This window comes from Leptonychotes weddellii, chromosome 16 (genome assembly GCF_054177405.1).
Source record: "Leptonychotes weddellii isolate Sample4059 chromosome 16, ASM5417740v2, whole genome shotgun sequence".
Classification (NCBI taxonomy): Eukaryota; Metazoa; Chordata; class Mammalia; order Carnivora; family Phocidae; genus Leptonychotes; species Leptonychotes weddellii.
This window is the reverse complement of record NC_138384.1, coordinates 12,773,683-12,799,362: the sequence shown is the minus strand read 5'-3', so window position 1 is coordinate 12,799,362 and position 25,680 is coordinate 12,773,683. Positions and strand designations below refer to the sequence as shown.

Genomic DNA, 25,680 nt, shown 5'->3' with positions numbered 1-25,680 from the left:
TCCTTTTAACATAACTTGCTTTGATGTTGGTTTTATCCTGTTTGTGTTACAGGCTGTGTGTCTCTGCCCTAGCTGTGGATAACTTTGCAGAAGGGGTGGGCGCTGTGTATGGCATGTTTGACGGGGACCGAAACGAAGAGCTCCCTCGCCTACTCCAGTGCACGATGGCAGATGTGCTTCTGGAAGAAGTACAGCAGTCGACAAATGACACGGTTTTCATGGCTAACACCTTCTTGGTATCTCACAGGTAAGCAGGTGGGTTGAATAATCCCTAACTCAGTTCTACTTTTGGAAAGTAAATCTCACTAAGCCAGAAGGTCAGGGTCTAAATTTATAGGTACAGGATCAAGGTGAGACCTTGATCCTTCTGCTATGACTACTCTCTGTATCAGCACAGAGGAACGTGGGGACTTTGGTCCTTTATTTATTTATTTTAAGATTTTTATTTGAGAGAAAGAGAAAGCATGAGCAGGGGGAGGGGCAGAGGGAGATGGAGAAGCAGACTCCCCACTGAGTGCGGAGTCCCATGCAATGCGGGGCTCGATCCCAGGACCCTGAGATCACAACCTGAGCTGAAGGCAGATGCTTTACTGACTGAGCCACTTAGGGGCCTGGGGACTTTGGTCCTTTAAAGAGCCTGTGGAGGGGCGACTGGGTGGCTAAGTCATTAAGCGTCTGCTTTCGGCTCGGGTCGTGGTCCCAGGGTCCTTGGATTGAGCCCTGCATCGGGCTCCCTGCTCTGCGGGAAGCCTGCTTCTCCCTCTCCCACTCCCCCTGCTTGTGTTCCCTCTCTCGCTGTGTATTTCTCTGTCAAGTAAATAAATAAAATCTTTAAAAAAATAAAAAAAAATAAAGAGCCTGTGGAGCCATCTGTTTTCCCTGTTGACCCCAGAGGTTGCTGAGGATCTGGAAAACCCAGAAATCGTGTGTAGAAGGTTGTGTGTGCGTAAGTGCATTTGTACATTCAGGGGAAGGAAGATGGTGTAAGCTTTTGTAAGATTCTTCACGAAGAGTCAGTGATCTACAAAAGGTTAAGCACTGATCAGATTCGTGTGTTTAGAATACTTATTATTGGGGATTTACCAATTAATTTTCTCAGCCACTTAAGGGCAAAAACTCTATATAACCAAAGTATTGAAAATCTCATAGTAGCTAATACAGCATGAAGTACATCAGGTGGGCTGGGTTCAGGCCATGCACAACTGAGAGGTTGTAATCTTGTATCATCGAGGTGAGATGGAATAGCCTGGAGCCCAAGCTGTTATTATCTCTCATTATAACACAAAGCAAAGATGTTGGGAAGGGAGTCTATTTTTCAGTAATAGAATTGAGCTAGGAACTTGGTGAAATAAAGAGTTTGGGAAAGAGAACTCTGTTGATGAAGCACCCCCATGAGCCAGGCAGAAGACCAGTCTGTCTTTCTCATACCATAGCTTTAATTTTCCAAACAAGCCAAAGAAGTGGGTATTTTATCAGAAAAATATCTTGCTATGGATCTGCAGTGAGCAATTGGCAGAGCTGGAATTTGCAACCAGATCTTTCTCAGAGTATCTGCTCTGTGCTTAGCACTGTGTGCCATGCACTAGACGATGGGTGCCATGTGTATGGGAGATACAGAAAGAAGAGTGTGGTCCTTCTTTCGAGGAACTTACAGCCTAAGTGAGTGGTTCTCAAAGTGGTGTTCTAGGAGCAGCACCCTCAGCATCACTGGGAACTTGTTAGAAGTGCAGATTACTGGGCCCAGCCCCTTACCCACTGCCTCAGAAACTCTGGGGAGGGAGCCCAGCCATCTGGTTTAATGAGCCCTCCAGGTGACTCTGATGTGCTGAAGTTGAAAATGACTGAATGAAAAACAGTCTGTGATCAGACACAAGCAGAAGCCGTAGAGAAAGATGTATCTTCACTGTCTCCCCCTACCCTCAACCTGTTTGTAAAATCTCTTCTCAGTCAGCTGAGCGTGGAAGGCACGTCCTGTAGTAAGAGCCTGCCTTCAGGTGAACACGGGGCGGCTGGCTCACAGTCACTGGCAGAGAAACAAGGAAGGCATGGACATGAAGGACTGCCACTTACTTTGAAAACTTTGTTTTCTTTTTTTTCTAAACAGGAAATTGGGAATGGCTGGCCAGAAGCTGGGCTCCTCTGCTCTCCTTTGTTACATCCGCCCTGACACTGCCGACCCAGCAAGTAGTTTTAGCCTGACTGTAGCCAACGTCGGCACGTGCCAAGCGGTCCTGTGCCGCAGTGGGAAACCAGTGCCCCTCTCGAAAGTCTTCAGCCTGGAGCAGGACCCGGAGGAGGCTCAAAGGGTGAAGGCCCAGAAGGCCATCATAACAGAGGTGAATCTCGCTCTCTACCAGTTACTCCTGCTTCCCAAATCTAGTGAATGCTGCCCTGCATTCAGGCACTGAGGGTCCATTTTCTTCCTGTCAAGCCTGGTAAATTGTATCCAATCCAGATAATAGTACTAGAAGAAAATCTAATGAATAGTCAATGACTAACAAAAAGAAAAGACAAATTAGAAATGAAAAATCCTAATTTGTGATCCTTCAGATGTATAGCTAGCATGTAAAATGAATGTAAATGTCTCCCTTGATTAATTTCCAACTCCTCTGGTTTGTTATTCCAAACAGAAGAAGAAAAGATTCTACAGTTTGACATCGCTGTTCTGAAATGCAAAGTTTTAAAATATTTTTACTGTTTATATTATGTATGGCTTAGTATGCTCTGGTGGTTTTGTTTTGTTTTTTAGTAACAAAGCATCAGTATCTCTGCTGTTTTACAGCTTGTCTCCTTTTTTAGTAATTAGCATCACATTTTTGCTTTCAAAGAGACTTTAGCAATTGCATGTGAACATTGTTTACTGCAAAGCGGAATTCTGCTCAGATGCTTTGCCCATTTTTAATTGTTTCTTTGTTGTTGAGTTTTAAGAGTTCTTTGTGTATTTTGGATACAGGTCCTTATCAGACATGTGTTTTGCACATACTTTCTCCCAGTCCGTGTCTGTCTTTTCACTCCTTTAACAGTGGTGTTTGCAAAGCATACATTTTAGTATGAATTTTTTTAAATTTTTAAACATTTTTTTCTTAAGTACGCCCACACCCAGGGTGGAGCTTGAACTCATGATCGTGAGATCAAGAATCACATGCTCTACTGACTGAGCCACCCAGGCACCCCGAGAAGTTTTTAGTTTGAATAAAGTCCCACGTACCATTTTTTTTCTTTCATGGGTTCATGCTTCTGGTGTTTACAAACTCATTGCCAAGCTCAGGGTCACCTAGATTTTCTTCTGTGTGTTAGCTTCTAGAAGTTTCATGTTTTAATTTAGGTCTGTGATCTGTTTTTAATTAGTCTGTGACAGATGTAAGCTCAGTGTCTAGAGTCCTTTTTCCTTTTTGCATGTGGACGTCCCGCTGTTGCAGCAGTATTCACTGACCAGACGAGTCCTTTCTCCATGGAACTGCCCTTGCTCCTTTGGCAGCCGTCAGTGGGACCGTATTTGTGTGGGTCCGTTTCTGGGCTGTCTGTTCTGTCAGAATTCCACCCAAAGAACACAAAACCAAAAAAAAGTACCATTACAATGTGGGTTGGTATTAAGAAGATTCTGGAATACTGAGGTATTAGTCTCAGGAAGGTCTTTCAGTCAAAACAAATGAAAGATAAAAGATAACTTTGTGTTTGATTAATCTCTTTCCAGAATTTAGATAATGTTGTGTTGGTTTTTCTTGGGATGCCGTAGGCAAGCAAGAATTACTCTTAAAATGTCAGTTTAACCTCAGGCATGTATTGTTTGCTAAGCACTTGACTCCTATTATTTTATTTAATTTTCACAATAATCCCCATGAAAGAAGTGCTTTTATTTCCATTTTACAGATGAGGAAAATAAAACTTAAGAGTTTGTGACAAATTCTGGTAAATGAGAGAGCCAAGATTTTCACCCAGAGAATGACCACAACTCTGAAACAAATACATTGATGGCTTTAGGGGTTTTGTTTGATTTTACCTTGAAAAGAAATCAGTACACAAGTATTTGGCAGATGACAGCAAGTTACTCCTTTTCCTCTAAGTTTAGAATTATATCAGTGGTGACTTGATCTGCTATTCCTTCCTGGTACAGTCCTTACAGATCAGGTAAATTATGCTATGGATTTCAGACTTTACTTTTCTAGACTAAATAGCTTTAGAGATCATTTAATGCTTTAGCTACAAAGATTCTCTTAGTCCTTTAGTATCTAACTGAATCTTTTCTGTCCCTACCGTGCCTGTAATGAGAAATCATTTTTAGTAACCCACCTGAGTTTTGGCCTTTGTGAGAATACTGGTGATGGAGAACTAATGACAGTTCTGCTTACTGTTTTTCTAACAGATGTTTCTCTATTTAAGGACGTGCTGAGGCCTGTACTTCATGTGAGCAAATATCTTTTGAGGTGCAGGTGCTATAAACTTTTAGCCACTTAATTTTAATTGGTTTTAACCTCAGTCCTATGAACTATTTGGTATAATAACCACATGATATTTTGTCCTTTAAGAATTCTGTACATTTCATTTTTGTAAGTCCCCTTAAATTATAGAGATCTGAGGAAAAACCATACGTCTGTTCTCTTTTACTGTAGAGCCCTAGGCATTGTGATCTAAGATAAAAATTGTATGTCATTGTTGCTTGTTTCTCAGAATTTGCATTCTGCTTGTCTCCTAGGACAACAAAGTAAATGGGGTAACCTGCTGTACCCGGATGCTGGGCAGTACATACCTCTATCCTTGGATCCTCCCTAAGCCCCACATATCTGCCACTCCACTTACTATTCAAGATGAGTTGCTGATTCTGGGAAACAAAGCATTGTGGGAACACTTGTCATATACAGAAGCTGTCAATGCAGTACGCCATGTGCAAGACCCATTAGCAGCTGCCAAGAAGCTGTGCACATTAGCCCAGAGCTATGGTTGTCAGGACAATGTTGGGGTGATGGTGGTTTATTTGAACATCGGTGAGGAAGGGTGCACGTGTGAAATGAATGGGCTCACCCTCCCGGGTCCTGTGGGATTTGCTTCCACCACCGTCATCAAGGACCCCCCCAAGCCAACCACTCCTTCCTCCAGTAGTGGCATTGCCTCTGAGTTCAGCAGTGAGATGTCCACCTCAGAGGTGAGCAGTGAGGTGGGGTCCACTGCTTCTGATGAACACAACACTGTCGGGCTGGATGCTGGCTTGCTTCCAAGGCCAGAGAGGCGCTGCAGCCTCCATCCAACACCCACCTCTGGGGTGTTTCAGCGCCAGCCTTCTTGTGCGACCTTCTCAAGTAACCAGTCTGACAATGGCCTCGACAGTGATGACGACCAGCCTGTTGAAGGTGTCATAACAAATGGCAGCAAAGTAGAAGTAGAAGTGGATATCCACTGCTGTAGGGGAAGGGATCTCGAGAACTCTCCCACTCTTATAGAGAATTCTCCTACCCCGTGTCCTGAGGAACATGCTAGAGGATCGTTTTTTGGGATCCGAAGACAGAACAGTGTGAATAGTGGCATACTTCTGCCAATGAGCAAGGACAGGATGGAGTTACAGAAGTCCCCCTCCACTTCCTGTCTGTATGGAAAGAAACTCTCGAACGGCTCTATCGTGCCCCTGCAAGATAGCCTGAACCTCATCGAAGTGGCCACAGAAGCACCCAAGAGGAAAACTGGCTACTTCGCTGCCCCCACTCAGCTGGAGCCAGAGGATCAGTTTGTTGTACCTCGTGACCTGGAAGAAGAAGTGAAAGAGCAAATGAAGCAACAGCAGGAAAGCAGGCCCGAGCCTGAGCCCAACGAAGAGGGTCGGACCGAGCTCCCGGAGGAGTTTGACACGGCTCTGTAACCCTCCCCCAGGAACCGGAGCACTAGGGAAGGCTGTGCGCTGTGGGGGTAGGGGTCCTTCCGGAGGCATTGTGCCTCTGCATTTCTAAACCATAGCTGAGGGGGGTAGAACTCAGAGCCAGACATGGTGAGAGCTATCAGGGTCTTGCTCCGGATAAGCTAGTAAACACCATCAGTGTTAAGTGTCACATTTAACCTGCATTGGAATTCCCAGAGTTACTGGGAAGAAAGCAGATGTTGTTCTGTATCAGTCCTACCACCTGCCATTAACCCTTTCTCTCCTAGGATAATTTGAGAATTTGCCTGCCTGGGCAGGAAAGGGACTCTTTCTGTGGAGGAAGTAACTGAAGATTGATTCTCTTTACTTATTGCTGCTGATGGATCTCTGTGACAGAGAAATCACCTTATATCTCAGCCTAACTGATGGGATGTGATGTGACTAGTCACATGGCTTTTCATTCTTCTCTACGAGAATACAGCCTTTCGAAATGATGTTTATTGGAAATGTAGAACCAATCAGATAATTTATGTATGTAATGTAATGAGAGCACTTTTCATTGACTGTGAACTTTTTATTTTTGAATCTGCACTCGAGCCAATCTTCTTAGAGGCAGCCCAGCACTTTTGTCTGTAGACAGAATGATCATCAGGTGTTGGAGCATTCTGTGAGGGTACTAGGGAGGGCCCTGGGAAATCTTTGAACTGTTGGAGGGCAGACTGGGAAAGCTCCTGAGAAACCTGGGGGAGTAGGATCTTTGGGGATGAAGATGGGGAAGGAGAGAGGACTAAAACTGCTTCCCCCCCCCAATCAGAAAGACAATAACTCCTTGACCAATGTGACGCCTGCAAGGAATTGCCCCGCAGATCACAAGAGAAGTGTTTGCGGACTGGCCTCTTCCCATGACATATGATGGAGTTGGCAGCCAGCCTCCTCATGTATAGGGCCAAGGCTGATGCTGCTCGCATCCAAGTAACCTTGAGTGTAGCAGGTGACTCTGCACGGACTGAGGCTGAATGAGAGCAGATGGATGAACGGAGCTCATGGGTTAGACCTGTTCCTTTTCTTACTCTAGAGCAGAGGGATGGTTTTCTAAAGTGTCGGAAATGAGTTGAGTTCACATCTTTAATGTTCAACAGAGTACTCTTCTGAAAACTGCTTATCCACCTCACATGGTTTCAGAGTACTGGGCTCAATTACTAATGGAAGAAAGACTTAATTGAGAAGATCCTAAGCATACAGAAAACCTGGTTTACTGTATTTTTGCACATTCCACATAACCCTAGCAAAATACAGTTCCTTCCGTGTTTCTGTTCTGTTGCCTTTTCCATTACAAGATTTACTTAGGAAACGAATTCCTACTTAACTCCTATAAAATTTTGACATTGCTTGATTTTACCCAATGGGGAATGTGCTTTGAATTTTTAGAATACTTTCACAATTAAAAAGCAAATAGTGTGGAACCATGAATTTGCTGAATGAGAAACAAAATGTTAAAGATAGGGTTGAGATATATATAGATCTGTCTGTCCATCTATTTATATCTTTGAGGGGGTTTTTGAAGTTTTTGTTAAAGCAGTAGTAGAAAACCAGATGACCTGTCTTCAGATGGTTATGTGTCCTCATCTTCTCAGCAGCCCCACATCTGTGTGTGTGTGTGTGAGTGAGGTTCACTCTTGGGGGATTCCATACCAGTCCAGTGGCCATCTGAAGTTCAACCCCTCAAGAATCTGAGTTTGAGTCTCCATATTGTCAGGAAAACTTGACTTCTCTGTATCAAACTATTGGTCAGCTACTAAAAAGTTTTAGAACTCAGGTCTTGATTTGAAGCGGGGAATATAACAGTTGATACAAAGTTTAGATGCCATTGGAAAAGGGAACAAATTGTGTGTTGCTGCCCTATTTTTATATGGGGAAATGGGAGGGGGGGATGAAGGAGAAATGAAAATGAAGAAAAAGCCCAAAATATTAGTGATGGGTGATGTGAAACGTCTTGCTTCCGGACAGCAGAACCTTTGAGTCACACAACACTGATGCTGTCTGCAGAAGAAAGTTACTTTGGGAATATACCACTTTCATAGTATAGTTTCTTAAAAATAGTCCTTTATCTCTGTGAACCCTTTTCTTGTCTTTGTTTCCCACTCTACTTATTGGAACCACCATGAAACCCGGTTCTGAAATGACTGTACCAAAAGTATTTGCTTTTTCGTCAGAAGAACTCTAAAATTCCAGATGTTCTTTTACATGGTAGATTTATTTTCAGGAAACACTAGGTTGCATTGGAAACCTTTCATATAGGCTTTCATATAGTTAGTACCAAACTATTTTCTGTAACTTCTTTTCATTCATTTCCCTCTATAATTGCTCTGTATTAAAATAGAGGGTAAAAAAGGCCATAGTCCATTACCAAAAATAGCATACAGAACTCTTGACCTATGAGGTCATTTACAGTCGTGTGATCTGATTAGGTTGTCAGGTGGTGAAATCCAGGACTCTCTCTCCAGGTGAATGTAATCTACTTCCCAGGACTTTACCCAGAGGATGTGTTCCCCTGGTGGGTAGAGTACCGTTGATCTCTAGCCCAGAGATTCTGGCCTCTGCGTGATTCTCAGGTCTCTGCGTGTACCTCCCATTTAATAGAGAACTGTAAGAGAATTTGTGAAAGAATATCACTCCTGCTTCTGGGAGCAGTTCAGGAGTCCCATGGAAGAAAGAAAAATACACGAGTCTTGGCAGCCATGGTATTCTTATTTTTATCCAAATGGATTGGAAATACGTTCGAAAGTTTGAATGGCGCTGTGTCATTACGAGTCTACCGGAGAGTCATTGAATTGGCACTCCTCATACAACTGAGGGCGTCACTATTATACTACTGTAGAGTGTATGTGTGCAATAAGCTGGCGAATTCATTTTCCTGGTGTATGGAAGAGCCAGCACAAGCAGCTTGGTAATCACTGGGTGCTATTAGAGTTGTCTGTAGCCCGTGCTAAGGTCCGGGAGGTGGAGCCAGCCGGGTTGGGTTTAGCTACTGAATATCAAACGTTGCTCTTCTTCCCATGTAGACCTTCAGCAAAAGCAGGTACTTGGAAGCCACAGGCTCACCTTCTCTATCTACTCAATAATTATTAATGAAGACACCTCCATAAGGGAGCATCTGGCTGTTATGGATAAATGTACCATTTATTAAATAATTAGTCTCCAAGCCATTCAGTGATGCCTGCAGCATCACGAGAGAACTGCGTCGTGTCACTTTTTACTTCCCTCTGGGTGGGGCCTTTTCAGACTCCCCCAGTCTCGGAGGCAAGTTCATCTTTCTCTCCAGTTAGTGACTCTTACCCCATAGTTGGGTAAGCACTTCCTAGATTGAGGAAAGCAGCTACAGTAAATCCTGCTGTTTCTTTCATTTGGTGATCCTTGTATTCTAAATTTCACGCACTTCTCCCAGATGCTATAGGGTTTTCTCTCACTGTTGCCAGTGGATGTCATCCAGACAGTGAGTTCATATCTTATGGTTTTGTGCAATCATTGTATTGTAGTCCTAAGACTCATTATAGTGTATTTTTGATATTTTTGAAATGTGTTAAATTTTTTAATTCAATAATATGAGCCAGAGCATGTTGCAGCAAATCTATTGTTTGTAAAAAATAACAATAACAATAATAATAAATAAAATAAAATGGAGTATCTTTTTCATGGCTTTGTTTTAAAATGGAATACCTGTTATTTTATAAATATTTTGGCATGAAACTGTAATTTCTCTAACTTGTATATAGAATTAGTTTTCTTAACCAAAAGTACCTTTAGGATTTTTCTTGCCCCCTCCCTTTTTTTTTTTTTGTTTGCTTTAGAGGAAGATAACAAATGAAACCACATTCCATGACATTATGAAGCTATGAGTTAAGGCAAGAATAAATATTTTCACCTCTTAAGCTGAAATAGCAATAAAGATTTTTTATGTTAAGAAACATATTCTGACTTGACTTATATGTTTAAATAAATCCAAAGACAGGAAACAGTCCTTATTTGCATGCAGGTTGCTGGCTGACTAGAGGAAACTCAGTTGTAAGTAATTGATGGATCCTAAACCATAGAGCTGATGATGACATAGAAGAGCCAATTGGATAATCTAGTCGTCGTGTTTGTCCTAATATAAGGGTTTGGTGTCAGAACCTCAGATGTAGGAGTGCACTCTGACTCACAAAATACTTAAAATCCAGTTAAGCCTCTAAATTAAATCTTCACCCCCCTCCGTCCCCCACCAGTTGTCTCCCATAATCTCTGGACTCCCAAGCAAGATCAGGTTTCTCTAAATAAAAGCCAATTGAAATCATTTTGCAGGTTTCCTCCTTATCTAACAGAATGAACATTTTAAAACTTTGGTACATCAGCTGTTCATTAGCACCTGCATGTGCTGGGCTCAGAGCCACCATCTATGTGCTTTAGTGCCTCAGTTCTCTGAGACACTCCCTCCCCGCTCCAGGGCGGCAGAAGTCAAGTCCTCTGAATGTGTCCTCTGCCTCGTGTGATAGTCCCTGGTACAACAAAAGCCAAAAGAATGCGTTAGTGTCTCAGAACATGTTTGAACATGTTGGGTAAGTTTTGTCTCTACTACGTAAAAGATTTGACTGGGGCCACCTGCGTGGTGGGTGGCTCAGTCGGTTAAGTGTCCAACTCTTGATTTTGGGTCAGGTCATGATCTCAGTCATGAGATCAAGCCCCACAACAGGCTCCACGCTGGGCATGGAATCTACTTAAGATTCTTTATCTCCCTCTCCCTCTCTTAAAAAAAAATTGACTTTAGGCACGTTAAGTAACCTAAGACTCCGTTTTCCTCAACTGCTACATGGGAATAGTACCATCTCTCCCAACAGTTGTGAGCTTGAGTGAGACGATGCAAATGCTGCTTTAGCCCAGTACTGGGCCCGGCAAATGGTGAGCCGTCAACAGAATGTCAGCTGTTAGGTAAGCCACTTAACATCTGTACCGGGTGAACAATAAATCCTGACCTGCCTATCAGACAAGTGGTAGTAAATAAGACCAGGTTTGCTCAGGCCTTTGGACGTGACGAAACTCCACAGGTGGAAGGTTATGATTACAGTGACGGATGGCCTCCGATCCCTCGGGAGGAGGGGAGCTTCCAGAGCAGGAGTGTCGCCACCCCAGGCACGGCGCTGGGGTCTAGATGGGCCAGAGTCCCCGTTTTATCGAGCGAAAGACCCAGATGTAGGGACATGTCTCCGGGAAGAATGCTAGTTGAGAAGAGCTGGGAAAGGGAGGATAGTCTTTTCTGGGGGAGTGTGTGAGGAATGAATGGGTTGATTTCCGCTGTTGTTAAACATCCTGTCTACCACTCGGTGAAAACTGGGGGACTCTGGCCACTGCCTCAAGGCTGAAGGTGAGAGAGGAAGCGACTCTCAGTGGCACAGGTGTGTTTGCACATTAACCCCAATAATGTAGATTCTCAGTTGATTATTATTTCCCTCCAAGCTTTACTTCTTAGAGAAGTACAATTAGATATTTTCCCATTTCTGTATGAGGTTGTTTTGACCTTTCGGCTTGGAGAGGTTCCGTAAGAAAGCTGTTGAAAGGATCTGAGAGGAGAGGAAAAGTAGTATGTTCCAGGGGGGAGAGCAGTTGGAGGGTGCAGAGGGGGACAATGACACTGACTTAATTTTCTTTTAACAGCCATTTTGGTCTATGTTGAAAGAGGCTTACATTTGCTGGTTTCTTACTAACTAGAAATTAGAGAATCTGAAAGTGATGTCAGAATTGCATTGTGGAAAAAGATTGTTTTTAGAAATGTACTAAAAATTTAATTTATTAATAGCTTAACCTCATTTATAATATGAAAGTCAAACTGATATTATGGGGAAAAAAGGACTAGCTGTTGAAAAGCAAGAGGGCAATCAGGGAAAAACTTTATGATCAGGGCTTGTGTATTTCGAGGTGCCCCCAACATGAACTGAAAATCTGAGACCAGTCATAAAGTATAAGAACAGCTATAAAACTTGAGATTAAAATAATTGAAAGAACTTTATTTTTAATATTCAGTGTTAATGATCTATTACATTATGAAAACAATCCAGGGTCGTGAGAGATCACAAGCTGCCTTTTTTTTTTTAAAGATTTTATTTATTTATTTGAGAGAGAGAATGAGATAGAGAGAGCATGAGAGGGGGGAGGGTCAGAGGGAGAAGCAGACTCCCCGCTGAGCAGGGAGCCCGATGCGGGACTCGATCCCGGGACCCTGGGATCATGACCTGAGCCGAAGGCAGTCGCTTAACCAACTGAGCCACCCAGGCGCCCCACAAGCTGCCTTTGAAGGCCCACTCTGGAGGGCACTGTCAGGGAAGGCAGAAAAGGGGAAGCCTCCAATAAGCCCTTCTAGTCTAGTAAAATTAACTGTTCTATTTTTGAAATCAGTTGAATAACACATTTAAGAAGTTCATGAATTTTACTTCTCACTCTCTGGAAAGCCTCATATTTAAGAAAATTATAACATATTTTAGGAACGTGAAATCCAAATGAATGACCTGCAAGAAAAAAAGGAACTTGGAATGCTGGCAAAAACCCTCTCTCTCAGCCCGACTGCAGGGATCCTGAGGCAGACCACACATGCTACCGGCATCTCTCTTTATTCAGGAATCCTGCCTTCCATCTTGAAGGGAGGAAGGCTCCCTGGGCCCCAGGCAGTCATGGCGGCTTCGTTCTCGGAGGGTCAGAATGTAGTCACTCATTTGGAATTCAATCATACAACTGCTTTAAAATCATTCCCCTGGGACCCAACACGGGGAGCAGGGGCATATTTCTTGTCGTGACTTTAGTTACGCCAGGCAAGATTACTTCGGCTGTAGCGCTGGGCCTGCTACCCCCTGACCTGTCAGTCTCCCCTCTCTTCCCGAATTTCTCTGGCTCCTTAGTTCTGTTGGTACCGACGGGACCGTCTGTAACCTCGAGTGTGTGAAAACCACGGTTGTCTAATGTGTCATCTGAAAAGACACCTCTTTCGGAGAGAGACAAGGGAGGTGCGTTGCCCTGTAGGTTCCAGAAGACGGTCTCAGAGAGTTCCCGACCACAGGTATTCGGGCGCGTCACTGCAGCCGCTGTGCTGTGCTTGGCTCTCTTTGCAGTGCTTCTGTCGCCGGTAGCTCCGCAGGGCCAGCACCACACTGCTGCTGTACATCACCACCAGGAGACAGGCAAAGGTGGCCGCCGCCCCGTCCGTGCCTGCCAGCTGGCAGTTCATCCAGGTGAGGCCCTTGCGGGCGTAGAGCCTCGCTCGTGCTCTGCAGGTGTCTGTGGCATTGATCTGCAAGGCCACGTGGAGGTACAGGCCGATGCCCACGCCGTAGCTCACCGCCGCCAGGAGGCTGAAGGCGGCCTCCAAGAGGAGCCACTTCCCCGACAGTTCCGTGAGGCTTTTGGCTCCTTGGAGTAAAACGCTCATAGTGAGGACACCCAGGCCCAGAGAAACAGCCACACCCCCGTAGATCAGGGGTGCCCGGAGCACTGTGTACTTCTGGTCCAGCTGCCGAACCTGCTCCAGCTCGGTGCCCTCGAATGGTGAGTAGTAGTTGTTCCCAAAGCCTCCGCCACTGGTAAAGCTCGCAGTGAACCCAGCAAGGACAAAGTAGGAGGCCACGACACACATGAGAACCATCCCATTCAGTATCACCTCCACTATCTGGACCACACCTGGGAGGAGAGAGATTTGGGATTTAACGCTGACATCACTCACCCGGGAAAACTCGAGGTCAGACTCGAGAAGTTCCACCGGTGCCCTGGTTTTAAGGACACGGTCTGATTCAACAATAACACCCTTGGTTTTTGTTTTTTAAATGTGTGTATGTATGTACGGATGGATGGATGTTTAAGTAGGCTCCATGCCCAACGTGGGGCTCGGACTCACGATGCTGAGATCAAGAGCTGTATACCCTACCGACAGAGCCAGCCAGGCACCCCAGTTTTGTGTTTGGTTTTTTTTTTAATATATGTTCGAAAAACAAAATGCCACTCTGGAAAAAATTTTGTCAGTTTCTTAAAAAAAAAAAAACAAAACCAGAAACCTATACTTAACCGTGTATCTCTGCAACTGCACTCCTGGAGCAGTTATCCTAAAGAAACAAAAACTAAAAGTCTACCCAAAACCGTGTACATGAAAGCTCACAGGAGCTTTATCTGTCATAGCCTCATTATCAGAAGCCCAGATATCGGGCGCCTGGGTGGCTCAGTTGGTTAAGCGACTGCCTTCGGCTCAGGTCATGATCCTGGAGTCCCGGGATCGAGTCCCGCATCGGGCTCCCTGCTCGGCGGGGAGTCTGCTTCTCCCTCTGCCCTTCCCCCCTCTCATGCTCTCTCTCTCTAATAAATAAATAAATCTTAAAAAAAAAGAAGCCCAGATATCCTTCCACAGGCGAGGAGGGGTTAGCAGTCAGGTACATCTATACCACGGGAAACTCGACTCATTGGTCAAAGGGAAGGTGCGGCGGAGACACGCGACTGCTTCGATGGCTCTCAGGGGAATTACGATAAGCAGAAAAAAGCCAGGCTCAAAGGTTATACACTGTGTGATTCCATTTATGTAACAGTCTCAAAATGACACAATTACGGACAGTGAGCCAGGACCCATGGCTGTCGGTGGATGGGGAGACGTGCGGGAGCCCTAGTGACGCCGGAGCATGGAAGAGTTCTGTAGTTGATCGTGGTGGTGGGGATGTGAACGTACACGTGACCGAACGGCACGGAAGTGTGTGCACGCACCCGGACGTGAGTGCAGTAGAGCTGGTGAGCTGACCGCGCCGTGCCGTGCTCTGGTTACGCAAGATGGGAGCACCGAGAGCACTGGGGAAAATGGGATGGAGGGCGCACGAGATCTCCACCCTAGTTTTGTTACCATTTCGTGGATCTATAATTATTTCAAATTTTAAAGTTTTTTTTGAAACTATAAAATGACCTAAAAAGGAATACACTGAGAAAAATCACTCCTGTCCCTGTCCGTCCTGTGCTCTGCCCCCATCCACTTTCATTATTTCCTAATATAACTTTCCAGTGTTCCTTCATGCAAATAAAAGCAGCCTCAAATCTGCATTTCATCCCCCTTCCCTGCACTTTTTTTTTTTCACCAGGAAGCATACCACACATGCTGCTCTGAGTCTTGTTCATTTACTATTCCTGGAGGTGTTTTCAGATCCGCTCCCACAGTGTCCACAGACTTCGTTACATGGGCTCCGGCGCCACTGTGTGGATGGACCAATCTATTCAGCTGACAGACACGTGGGCTGTTCACTTGGGGGTTTCTGGTGAGTTTTAGGAACCAAGAGGTGACTGGACACTGACTATCTTCTTGTCCAAGGTCAGCTTTCGTTCATCACTGACAGAGGCCCTGGCCTCTGCTTAGGCATACTTCTGGAAGAATGTCTCCTATCATGCTCCAGGGTTCAGAGAACTAAGAGAAAAGCATATGAACCTAGAGTGGGAACGCCAGGCTCATGTCCCCACACTTCGCTGCCGGTGATTTTGCCCCAGTCACTGACACGAAGCCTCACACACTTCATCTGACAAAGGAAGGTAGGGCCTGCCTTACTCCACAGGGCCCCGATGAAAGCAAGTACATCTAAGGATTTCAAAAATCATAAAATGTTAATGCAAGCAGATGGTGATGCTACTCAGTAACGTTTAGACAATGGAAGGGGCTTAGTGAGAGATTTAAGAAATGGGACAAATTATGAGAAGTGTGGATTCCCAGAAATCGGGAAGCCTTGCTAATACACTAGGGAGTACCACAACGTTTAAAAACGGGGCGGCGAAATACCAGTCTCTCTGACAGACTGAGGCACCAGCTCCTGGGCTTGCTGGTCCTAACTCCTGCTGGGCCCACACAAATTCCTAGGAGGTCCATGGGACACAGCAGCCAAAGGCTCTGACAGTTGACGAACTACATTCCTCTAATTTAAATCTGAAAATAGCATCAGATCAGAACTGCCCACTCTCCACCCAGGCGCTGTAAGGGACTGGCCACTTGCCCCCTGTAGCAGTGCAAGTGAATTGGCCCAAACATCACTCTAATTCAGGGGCAGCAGTTTTACCCCACATCCAATACTCTTCTCTGCCTTGGTTTTCCTTCCACACGCACGTTAACATCTCACCCACCGAAGGGACACAGGAACACTGCCCTGCTATAAGATGGGGGAAGCTGAATGCTTCCTTCTGGGACAGTGGAGTCGTGATCCATGCATGTATCTGCCAGGCTGAAATGAAATAAATCTAGATCTTGTCAACTACCCCCTGGCTATGACAGTGGAGAGCAATAATGGTCTGTTGCCGGGTCCAGTGCTATTGGGTCTGCAGAAGGAATATGGCCACTGAATATCATCACAGTACCAGCCAGGCCTGGCCTGGCTTAGCTATTAATATCAAACAGGCTCACGTATTTCCTTTTTTTTTTTTTTTTTTAAGATTTTGAGAGAGAGAGCACACACAAGCAGGGGGAGGGGCAAAGGGAAAGGCAGACTCCCCGTTGAGCAGGGACTCGATCCCAGGACCCTGAGATCATGACCTGAGCTGAAGGCAGACACTTAACCGACTGAGCCACCCAGGCGCTCCCAGGCTCATGTGTTTCTAACCTTGCTGTTAGTGCAGAAAGATTCACAGCCCTCAGAAGACAACAAGGGTGACTGGCAGAGCTAGCAGTTTATCTCGACAGTGGGATGGGACAAGTCTCCGGAAAGAGAGCAGAGGGCTCTGGAGAGGGAAGTGGAGACCAAAACAGACATGGGATTTTTGTTATAAATGGGGTCTTTCTGGGTGAGGCTGGTTTTGTGGCTGATCATGTAATACTCCGCTTAATTATACATCTACTTCTGCCTTTGCACTGTAAATGTGAACAAAGAGGGGAGAAAATAAATTTTTTTTATTTATCTAAAAAAAAACTGAGATGTGCAGTCAAGTTATGCTAAAATGGAAAATAAAATCTCCTCTCTGGAAGCAAATACTCTTCATGCTTTCTTATGTATTCTTTAAGAAATCGTCTAATCATAGCCAAGCATTTATTTCGTTTTCTAAACCCAAATGGAACTCACCTTTTAAATGTGACAAATTGCCTGTACTTAAGGGAATCCTGTTAAAAATATGTTGTAAAGAGAAGCATCACCTCCAAGTTAAAATTTTTCTTTGGACTTTTACTGGATTCATGTAAAGCAAAGAACATATTCACTTGTAACAAGAATATATTGTAATATTCCAGGAGTCATAATTTAACATGCAGTAAGAACCCATGAAGTTGTCTGGCCAAAAGTAGCATTCTTCCATTGGGAAAGATTTTACATTCTTTTATTCTGGATGGATCCTGAATTCCAGATGTTGGGTTTAATTCATCATACAATGGTACCTTTACAAGAGGTACAAAACACTTATTGAGTTTTCAAGGTCACTGTGGGGGTCTTGTTAGAATAGCTTCTTTGCAACCCAGTGAATGAATCTGATTCCTCTTTGCTTGGCCCACGCCTACCTCCAACTTACAGGCGGAGTCTCCCCGGTGTCTCTATACCCTGCATCCAGAGCATTAAGGAAGTGAAGGATCCGAGACCTCAGTGTGGAAAAACTTTGGGGCTCATCTGCTTAAGACAGTTGTGTTTAGAAAAGCTCAAGCCGAAATGTTGTCTCCAGTGTATATGGCTTTCCGAGGACTTTGAAGATAAGGATCTTCAGACTCACTTGGTTAATTCCCTTGAGCTAATCGAAAGTGCAAGAAAGTGCATTGCTGCAACTCGTGCCTTCTCCTCGTGGGTCCTGACCTCCAGTTTTGTTCTGTTTCAATAATTTTGGCTCCTCGCTCACCAACAAAGGACTCGAGAACTCATTACCTCAGAGAACGCCGCTCGGTGTAACCCAGAGCTCCCCCCAGGATACCGACGTTGGCCCACGGCAAAGTATTCCGTGAAAGACAGTGGTTCAGAGTAACTTCCACTGCTCACATATGGCAGGACGGCTTAAAAAGCCTAAAACTCCAACATCTCTGCAGGCTTCTCTTTGAGCTTCCTGACCTTCCGGTAACCCCGGATGGCCAGCACAGCCCCCAGGGCAAAGAGCCCGATGCTCAGGGCAGCAAAGATGGCAGCTCCTATATCTCCCCCGTGGAAACTGCAGCTGAAGCCGCTGTACCCTTTGCTCTGGTACAGCGCCTCCCTCTCTCTGCACACCGGGGACGCATAGGCAGCCGAGAGGTGGCGGAAGTAGAAGTAGAGAGCGGGGACGTAGGCCCCCGCGATGAGCGCGTCCAACAAGGCTTCAATCAGCAGCCATGGGGGGCAGTGCCACGGGACCCGCAGGACGCCCAGGACGACAAGGAGGCAGCAGAAGGCCATGAGGGCTCCGCTGTAGGCCATCGCCACAGTGACTGTGGGCAGCTTCAGCTGGTAGAACTGGACGTCCAGCTGCTGTGCTTTCTCCCCGTCGGCGCCCTCGAAACCACTGAAAGAGCCTCCGAACTGGTAGTAGTAAATGCCCCCCAGGCTGGTGATGCCCGTGTATCCCCCTGTGGAACTGTAAGACACAGAGCTGCAGGCCAGGATCAACAAGTTCAGCAGCACCTCCAGCATCTGGCAGCAGGCTGCAAAAGAAGGGTGTGTTACCATTTTGAGAGCTGCTCTTTTGTCCTCGGAGACTTCCGCCTCGGTGCTCCTCTTCCCCGTGGTAGCTCACACCACCGCAGGCTCTGTATTCCGCCCCGGGAGGCCCGAGCTGCCCCAGCTATGTGAGGGGCATGAGATGGGCTCTGGAAATGCTGTCGGAGGTACTCGGAGCTAAAAAGAGTAACTCTCCAGAGAGCCTGCCCCTGCTGGGGTGCAGGAAGACGGTGGGAGAAATCAGGCCAGCTCCCAACCAGAAAAAGGCATCCTATATGGAAGGAGAGAACATTCTCTGCCCCAGCCCTTCCCTGCCAAAGAGACTAAGAAAGAGTGATCTCCTCTTTAGATATGTTTTGTGGCTTGCTTCAGTTTGAAAGAGGAAACTTCTCCAAGTTTGAAAGAAAGAACATAGAGCTTAAAAAAATACAATGAAGTATGGAAGTTATACATCCAAATGTTAACTGTGTTCATGTATATTGGAAACAGGAAAGATTAATTAAACCCACAAGGCTTACTGGATTAGAGAAACGTAATTGGCTTCATTGTTCTTAGATTTCAACTCAGTAAGTCTGTTTTACAATTTAACTTTGTTTTCCTTAGTTTCCCTAAAGAGCAAATCTGGGCCGTGATACTGTCGCAGGGCTAGGTTCTCTCAGGGACCCTTGGCTTCTCTGTCTTGGACCAGGAAAGAGCTCCAGCTTCTCTGCCCAAACTGGGCTGCTTTCCTTAAAATCAACTTCATGGAGATATAATGGATACGGGACAAAATGACCCGTGTTAAGTGTAGAGCTTGTTGAGTTCTGACAAACATATATGCCACGCCACCAGAGTCAAGATACAGAACATCTTTATCTGCCCAGAAAGTTCCCAAGAGAACATTTGTGGTCAATCCCTTACCCTCCTCAGACAATCACTGATCTACCTTCTACCATTAGGAATTAGGTTGGCCTTTCTAGAATTTCACGTACCTGGAGTCATACAATTAAGTACTCTTGTGTGTGGCTTCTTTTTCTCAGGATTCTACAAAGCTGGGTGTTTCTGAGCTGGAAACTGTATATGCTGCCACAGTTCCGCTAGGTCAGCTGACTCGGAGTAGACGGTCAGCAGCTCCCCGGTATTTAGAGAACCAGATTTTGTGCCTCCTGGGCCCGGGTGGTTTACGGATGAAGCTGTGTTACACCTACACACTCTCCAACGGAACGATATACTCTCAGGTATTGTCTTTACACTCTTCAGTTCCCCCCAAAATGCAGAGAGCCTTATTGTTGTCTTTAATTATGAAAGTAGTATATACTGATGGTAAAAAAATAAAGACAAAAACATATAATATAATAATTACCTAAAATCCAACTATTTAAAAATACAACCACTGTGACCATTATTTTTTCTTCTGGACTTTTGTCATATATGCATCATTTTTGCTGCTATTTGCTTTTACGTGAAGAACAGGGTCCTACTCTACCTACTATTCTATAACTATTATATAACCTGTTTTTTCACTTAAGAATATAGTATGAACATTTTTTTTCTACCTCAGCAAATATAAATCTACTTCATATTTTTAGAGGATGTATAGAATAACACAATGAATTTAAATAATTCCAGTGTAAAGGACATTCAGGGTTTTCCCAATGTCTTGCTGTATGGCGACAATTATATATACATACACATATTTCTTTTTTTTTTTTTTTTTAAAGATTTATTTATTTATTTGAGAGAGAGAGAGCATGAGAGGGGGAGAGTCAGAGGGAGAAGCAGACCCCCCGCTGAGCAGGGAGCCCGATGTGGGACTCGATCCCAGGACTCCAGGATCATGACCTGAGCTGAAGGCAGTCGCTTAACCAACTGAGCCACCCAGGCGCCCTACACATATTTCTTAATACAGTGTGGGGAGGGCAGAGCCCCTACAACCCCCTTGTTCCTGTTGTAGCTTTAATAGAACCAGGAAAGAATAAGGAGGGCTGGGGAGCTGTGTAATTCAGGCTACAAGCTGAATGCAAACATCATGATGTGAGCATTACCCAGCTGAAGGAGGGACAGAAAGAACAAAGGCAAAAAAGAAACTGCTCCAAACAAAGCAGGGAGCCAAGGAGGGGAGCAGGAAATGCGCCCTCTTCCCAGGGATCTTGCAACTCCTCACCCAAGTAATAAATGAGCACACCTGTACATGCACAGGATCCCCTGGTGACCTGATATGCACATGGGGACAGCTGTACTTGCTTTTTATCTGATCTTTAGTCTCAGCGCCTAAAGATTTTAGTATCTCAGGGGACTTGCTCGTAAGGGAATTTGGGACCCATCTCTTTCCATCGGTGTCCAGACTGTTCCACTGAACTTGCAAAGCATGACTCACTGCCCAAACTTCGGGGTCTCCCTAGGAAGTCAGAGAGGGCCATAGCTGCCTCCCACTTCCACCAGTTTGCTGGAAGAGGACATGATTTCACCAGTAAGGAAAAGAAGTCACAAAAGATCTACTCTCAAGATAGGGCTGAAAATCTTTGGGTGACCTTTATCCAGGCCTGCATTTGCTGCTGGAGACAAGTTCCAGGTGTTCAATGGCTATTTCTCTCAACACAACACCAAGTATTGTGTACTGATGTGGGTCTCTGCATATCCAGAGGTCTTTATAAGCCCTCCGTGGTTAGCTTCTGACTGCTCAACCAGCCTTTCACTACCTTGACTCATAAATGATCTCTAGGTCCAAAGCCAAATAGCCAGAAGCAATCAAAGCTAAATCAAGGTGTGTTTTGGTCAGGAAGCTCAAGTCCTGCCCTCTCCTCTTGGTAAAATAATCACAGTGGAAAACATACTTCTACTGAGAAACCTGTTAACCCAGCCTCTGGCTTACTCCTATTATTTTTATCATCAAGGAAAAAAAAAGAAAGGTCAAGCAAGTAAACCATTTCAGGCCTTAGAGTTAGGCTCTGAGTTTCCATTCCAGCTCTCTCAAGTTAACAGCTGTGTGGCTTGCGGTATCTTACTATACCTCTCTGAGCTTCAGGAATCATTGAGCAAATTAGAAGCAATGCGGTTGTGCCAATAAATGTAAACTAGAGTGCAGATTCCTGTACCTGCATTGTCTAGAGCTCTTTAATGGAAGTTCCAGAGAATCCCATAATCACCTGCATTATTGGAGTCATCCTACGATACATTTTCAGGTACAAGTTCCTTGATTTCTCTCCCTCAGGCTGAGAAGTTTCCTCCCTTAGTCATATGCAGCCTCGAAAAAATCTCTCACCAAATCACATGAGCCACAAGGGCTCACCCTGGCAAACCAGATTTTCTTCATTGCTGGCAAGGCCAAGACGAATGCTTGGATGGGAACTCTGGGCACCACATTTGGAGCTGACACATGATATTATTTATGTGGTTTGCAAACCGTGCTCGTTCCAATAACTGTGTTTTTTTGTTTTTGTTTGTTCTCAATGAAACAGGGTGGAATAGAAATTACCCACGTAGCTGGTATCTAATAAGGTAAGTACCGTTTCAGAACATGTGTATGTGTGTGAACTTGGGTCTTCATGCAAGATATATTTCTTACTATGGATCTCAGTCCACAAATTTTAAGACATGCTGTTGCATGAACTGCTACCAGGCTGCCCCTCCAGGTGGCTTTCTGTGTCTAACTCAGCCCTCCCACAGCCGGCAGCTCATAACTGGTTTTCCCTGCAGTCCCACCTGGAACCTGAAACCCGCAAGCATGGCTGCTCGCCTCAGCAGACATTTGAAGACAAGCACTGGAAATCTAGGTGTACCTTTCAGATGTGCCTACAATTTTTGGGGGGGGTAGAATGAGAACCTCATGCAGTTTTATAAATGAAAATGCTAGGAATCCTAAAGGAAAGTCTGCTTGAATCTTTGCTTCACTAGCTCAGACCCCTTCCAGAACCATCAGCAAACATAAATGGTCAAAATGCCTCCCAAATGGCTCACCTCTTCCAGTGCACAAGTATTTGCATTTATGGCATTCCAGGAGTCCTTCAGCCTCTGACTGGTAATATTCCACTTCCTCTAGGCCAGACCTGGGGTTCGAGGGCAGGTATCTCCCTGAAGTGGGTTCACTATAACTGAAAACATACATGGCCATTAGGGTCTTCAATCTCAATGCTCTGTTCAGTATTAGAACCCTGAACATCTCATGCTGTCATTAAAGAGACGTGCAGAACAGAAACAAATTTTGCTGCAGCATTTCATATTCCAGAGAATTCTCTGGTGTAATGGCCCCACAGGGTATCCAAACACTTGGCCCAACACTGCTAAGGCACCATGCTGCATATCCCTATAATTCTGAGCGCTGATTGGATGCTGGTTTGCCCAGCTGCGGGAGCTACCTAACCAGGTAGCCGGGAGCCACCTTTGTGAGCCTAACTTTTCAGTTCAGCACGGACAGGGCCTTCTTTAAAGTTAGTTTACATGCATAAGAGTCTGATGCCCAGGCTGGTATTCTCTTCCTTCTTATTACTTTGAAAAGGGCTGAATCTGCAATAATCCTCTAGGCATACGGGTAATACAGATAACTTTGAATGTCTTCCTAGCTCTACGTCTCTGCTAGTTTCCTTCCTTCCTCCCCTTTATCCAGCATATCCTGAACTTTGTCCAGGATGCAATGGTGGGGGCTGCATTCTACCTGCTGGGCGCCAGGGATCCTTCCAGTGTTCTCACTATGGAAATCCATAGTGAGATTGAAATCCTTAAACTCTCATGGCCTTGGATATAGTCCAAACTTAGCATAGCACAGAAGGCCCTTGCTCATCTCTCGTCACTCACAACCTCACACTCAATAGACCCAGCCATAGTGAACTGCTCCTCTCCCCCTGCCCCCCAAAAAGATGACCTGCACTCCCATGCTCTAGGTCACTGGGGAAGCTATTTCTCCGCTTGGAACCCCTTTCATTTCCTCTCCCAGTCTTCCCATTCTTGTTCCTTTTCTTTTTTTGATTTTATTTGTGAGAGAGCACTGGTGGGGGAGGGGCAAAGGGAGAGGGAGAAGCAGGCTCCCCTCTGAGCAGGAAGCCTGTGGTGGGACTCTATCCCAGGAACCTGGGATCATGATCTGAGCCAAGGTAGACGCCACTCAGGTGCCCTCATTCTTGCTCCTTTTCCAGAACTCAGCTTTGAGGTCAGTATCCTCCAGGAAATCTTCCAGATCTCAGGCAGGGGATCTGTTCTCTCCAAATCTGTTTCCCCTGCACGTTTACCTGTCAGTCTCCTACCAGATTGTGGACACGGTCAGTAGATCTCACCCATTAAGTAAGAGCCCTGGCTCCCTCCATCCTGCCCATTAAATAAAAGCTTATTGTGTGGAGGAAAGGTGGAAATAAATTGTCCTTTGGTTTCAAACCACCAACTGGCTATGAGCCAAAAAATCAAAAGTATTCCCTTCACTCACCTTGGGGCTGGGGGGGACCAGGACACTGGCTTATAAGGAAACCCAAAATGCAGCTCAGGAGATACTAATGCAATTTGGCTTTAGTCAGGGACACACAACAGCTCGTGCCTGTATCTGGGCACAACCTTTGTCAGAGTTTGGCTAGTTGGTTTTAGATAATGGAACATAAGCTCAGGATAACAGCTTTCCAGCTGTGTGGACACAACAGAGAAGGAGACTGAGCTTAAGCCTCCAAATCCTACAGCAGAGAGGAGCCTGACATTTCCTTAGAGAAGAGGGCAGGTGTCCCAAACCAGAAGGCAGTCATCACCCCAGTACCTGTCTCCTTGTTGGCCTGGCACATAATCTGGTCATTCAGGAGTATTTGTGGAGCTCGATGGAATGGAAAAAAGACCAACTCCCGACGGGGGTGTGGAGTCTAGGACTGACTGCCTCCTCTCCTCCTTTCCATCCCTACCCTCTCCTAGCTCCCTAAGCCTTCCAGAACAGCATGAGGCTTTCACCTCACAAGGCCTTACGGGAATTCTCTGTGCTCTACAAGGCAGGGACAGCACAGTTGGTTCATTCAGGGAGGTGGGATCTGAAACAATGAGGGAATTTGAATGAGGCTCTCCAGAAAGACTTTAGTGACAGCGGTAGGCAATCTCTGCCCTTCAGTGGGGGAGTTTTAGGTAGATGTAGTTGTTTGGTTAAAAGTGTAGCTTCTCCCAGCTGTCTGTTTTGAAATGCATATACCCCTAGGCCAGATTAAACTATTAACCCTTCATTGGGCTGACCTTATCAGGTCCTGACGGGACTCTGGAAGGTCGGTTTTGGAACACAGGACAAGAATCTGAAGCCCCACGGAGCAGTCCTGTGGGCACGTTGGGGTTGGGTCGGGGGAGGTCAGGGAGGAGCCTCAGGTTAACCCCACCTCCCTAAACTCCTTCCCACCCCTTCCCTTTCCGGTCCTGAAGTTCTCTCTCCTTCCTTCCTTGGTCCCCCGCCCTGCCACTGCTAACGGGTGGTTTCTGCTTTGTTAATCGGGGTTCGGATCAAGAAGTGGGGGCACCGTAAGGTTTTCCTTCCCTCCCAGGTCACCTCTAAAAGCGCAGAAGGGGGGAATGGCACTTTCTTCCTTGAAGCCGGCTTCCTAGGCCACGGAGCCTAGGGCGCCGGTGCAGCTCCGGTGGGGGGGGGGGTCTCAGACCCAGGCTTTCCGGGTGCCCAGGTCGCAGGGCGCCCCGCAGCCCCACCTCACCTTGCCGGGCCACCGGGTGCGAAGCGCTCCTTCCTCTGGATCGGCGGCTCCGGGGTTTCCCAAGGCGCGGGCCAGGGGGGCGGGGCTTCGTCCCAGGTCGGCCTCCGGGGTCCGTCCCGCGTCCGGCTTTGGTGGGACTTTTCCCAAACTCTTTGTTCACCGGCGCGAAGGTCCCTGACCCGGTGTCTGTCCTGGCGAGGGCCTCGGTCCCTCCCCCTGTCCCGGTCCCCGTCCCTCCGCTCGCCGCCGTTTCTCTCCCTCCGCCGGTCCCCCGGTCGGCCCCGCTGTCGCTCGGGATGGCGGTCTCGGTCCGGGCGGGGGTGCCGGTCTAGGTCCCGCTCTCTCGGCCGGGCCCGGGGCTCGCGAGCCGCCGACGTACCTTCCATGGCCCGTTTCCGTATCCACGCCCCAGAGCGACCCGAGGGCAACAATCCACAAGTTTCGCGGGCAGGTGGCCAAGACCGGGGGCGGGAGGGGGCGGGGCGCTCACCTGCGCGCACGCGCGCTAGCCGTACGGCGGGCTCGGAGAGCGCTCACCTGAGCGCGCGCGGCGGCAGGGGGCGCGGCTGTGCGTGGCCGG

General features: G+C 46.3%; 2 protein-coding genes across 4 annotated transcripts in view; one reads left to right on the top strand and one right to left on the bottom strand.

The window, feature by feature from the left end:
* Positions 1-9,534, top strand: part of PHLPP2 (PH domain and leucine rich repeat protein phosphatase 2) — a 59,252-nt gene extending 49,718 nt beyond the window's left edge. The window contains exons 18-20 of the mRNA XM_081807872.1: positions 53-247; positions 2,105-2,336; positions 4,694-9,534. Of these exons, the coding sequence (XP_081663998.1) occupies positions 53-247; positions 2,105-2,336; positions 4,694-5,848 (1,582 nt within the window). The 3' untranslated portion in view covers positions 5,849-9,534. The remainder of the gene's footprint in view (positions 1-52; positions 248-2,104; positions 2,337-4,693) is intronic.
* A 2,325-nt stretch (positions 9,535-11,859) lies between these two features.
* Positions 11,860-25,559, bottom strand: MARVELD3 (MARVEL domain containing 3). Of its 3 annotated transcripts, XR_014140809.1 has the most exons (4): positions 25,101-25,559; positions 22,405-22,538; positions 12,162-13,540; positions 11,860-11,954 (listed from the first exon to the last, which is right to left on the bottom strand). XR_014140809.1 is itself a non-coding variant. In XM_081806376.1 (3 exons), exons 1-3 carry the CDS (start codon positions 25,484-25,486, stop codon positions 12,903-12,905), a joined length of 1,158 nt encoding a protein of 385 aa, XP_081662502.1. In that variant the 5' UTR covers positions 25,487-25,559; the 3' UTR covers positions 11,860-12,902. The 3 variants fall into 3 exon arrangements, 2 of the variants coding, with proteins under 2 accessions (XP_081662502.1, XP_006742578.1); XM_081806376.1 differs by having other exon boundaries at positions 11,860-13,540; XM_006742515.3 differs by lacking the exons at positions 11,860-11,954; positions 12,162-13,540 and adding an exon at positions 17,002-18,452.
* Between the last annotated feature and the right edge of the window lie 121 nt (positions 25,560-25,680).

Excerpts from the sequence above, each read along its gene's own strand:
- MARVELD3 (XM_081806376.1), bottom strand. The coding sequence starts at position 25,486 with ATGGAAGGTACGTCGGCGGCTCGCGAGCCCCGGGCCCGGCCGAGAGAG. Across the intron at positions 22,539-25,100 it reads GCACCCGGTGGCCCGGCAAG|TTATAGTGAACCCACTTCAG; the intron begins GTGAGGTGGGGC and ends GTATGTTTTCAG. Across the intron at positions 13,541-22,404 it reads ATACTTGTGCACTGGAAGAG|GTGTGGTCCAGATAGTGGAG; the intron begins GTGAGCCATTTG and ends CTCTCCTCCCAG.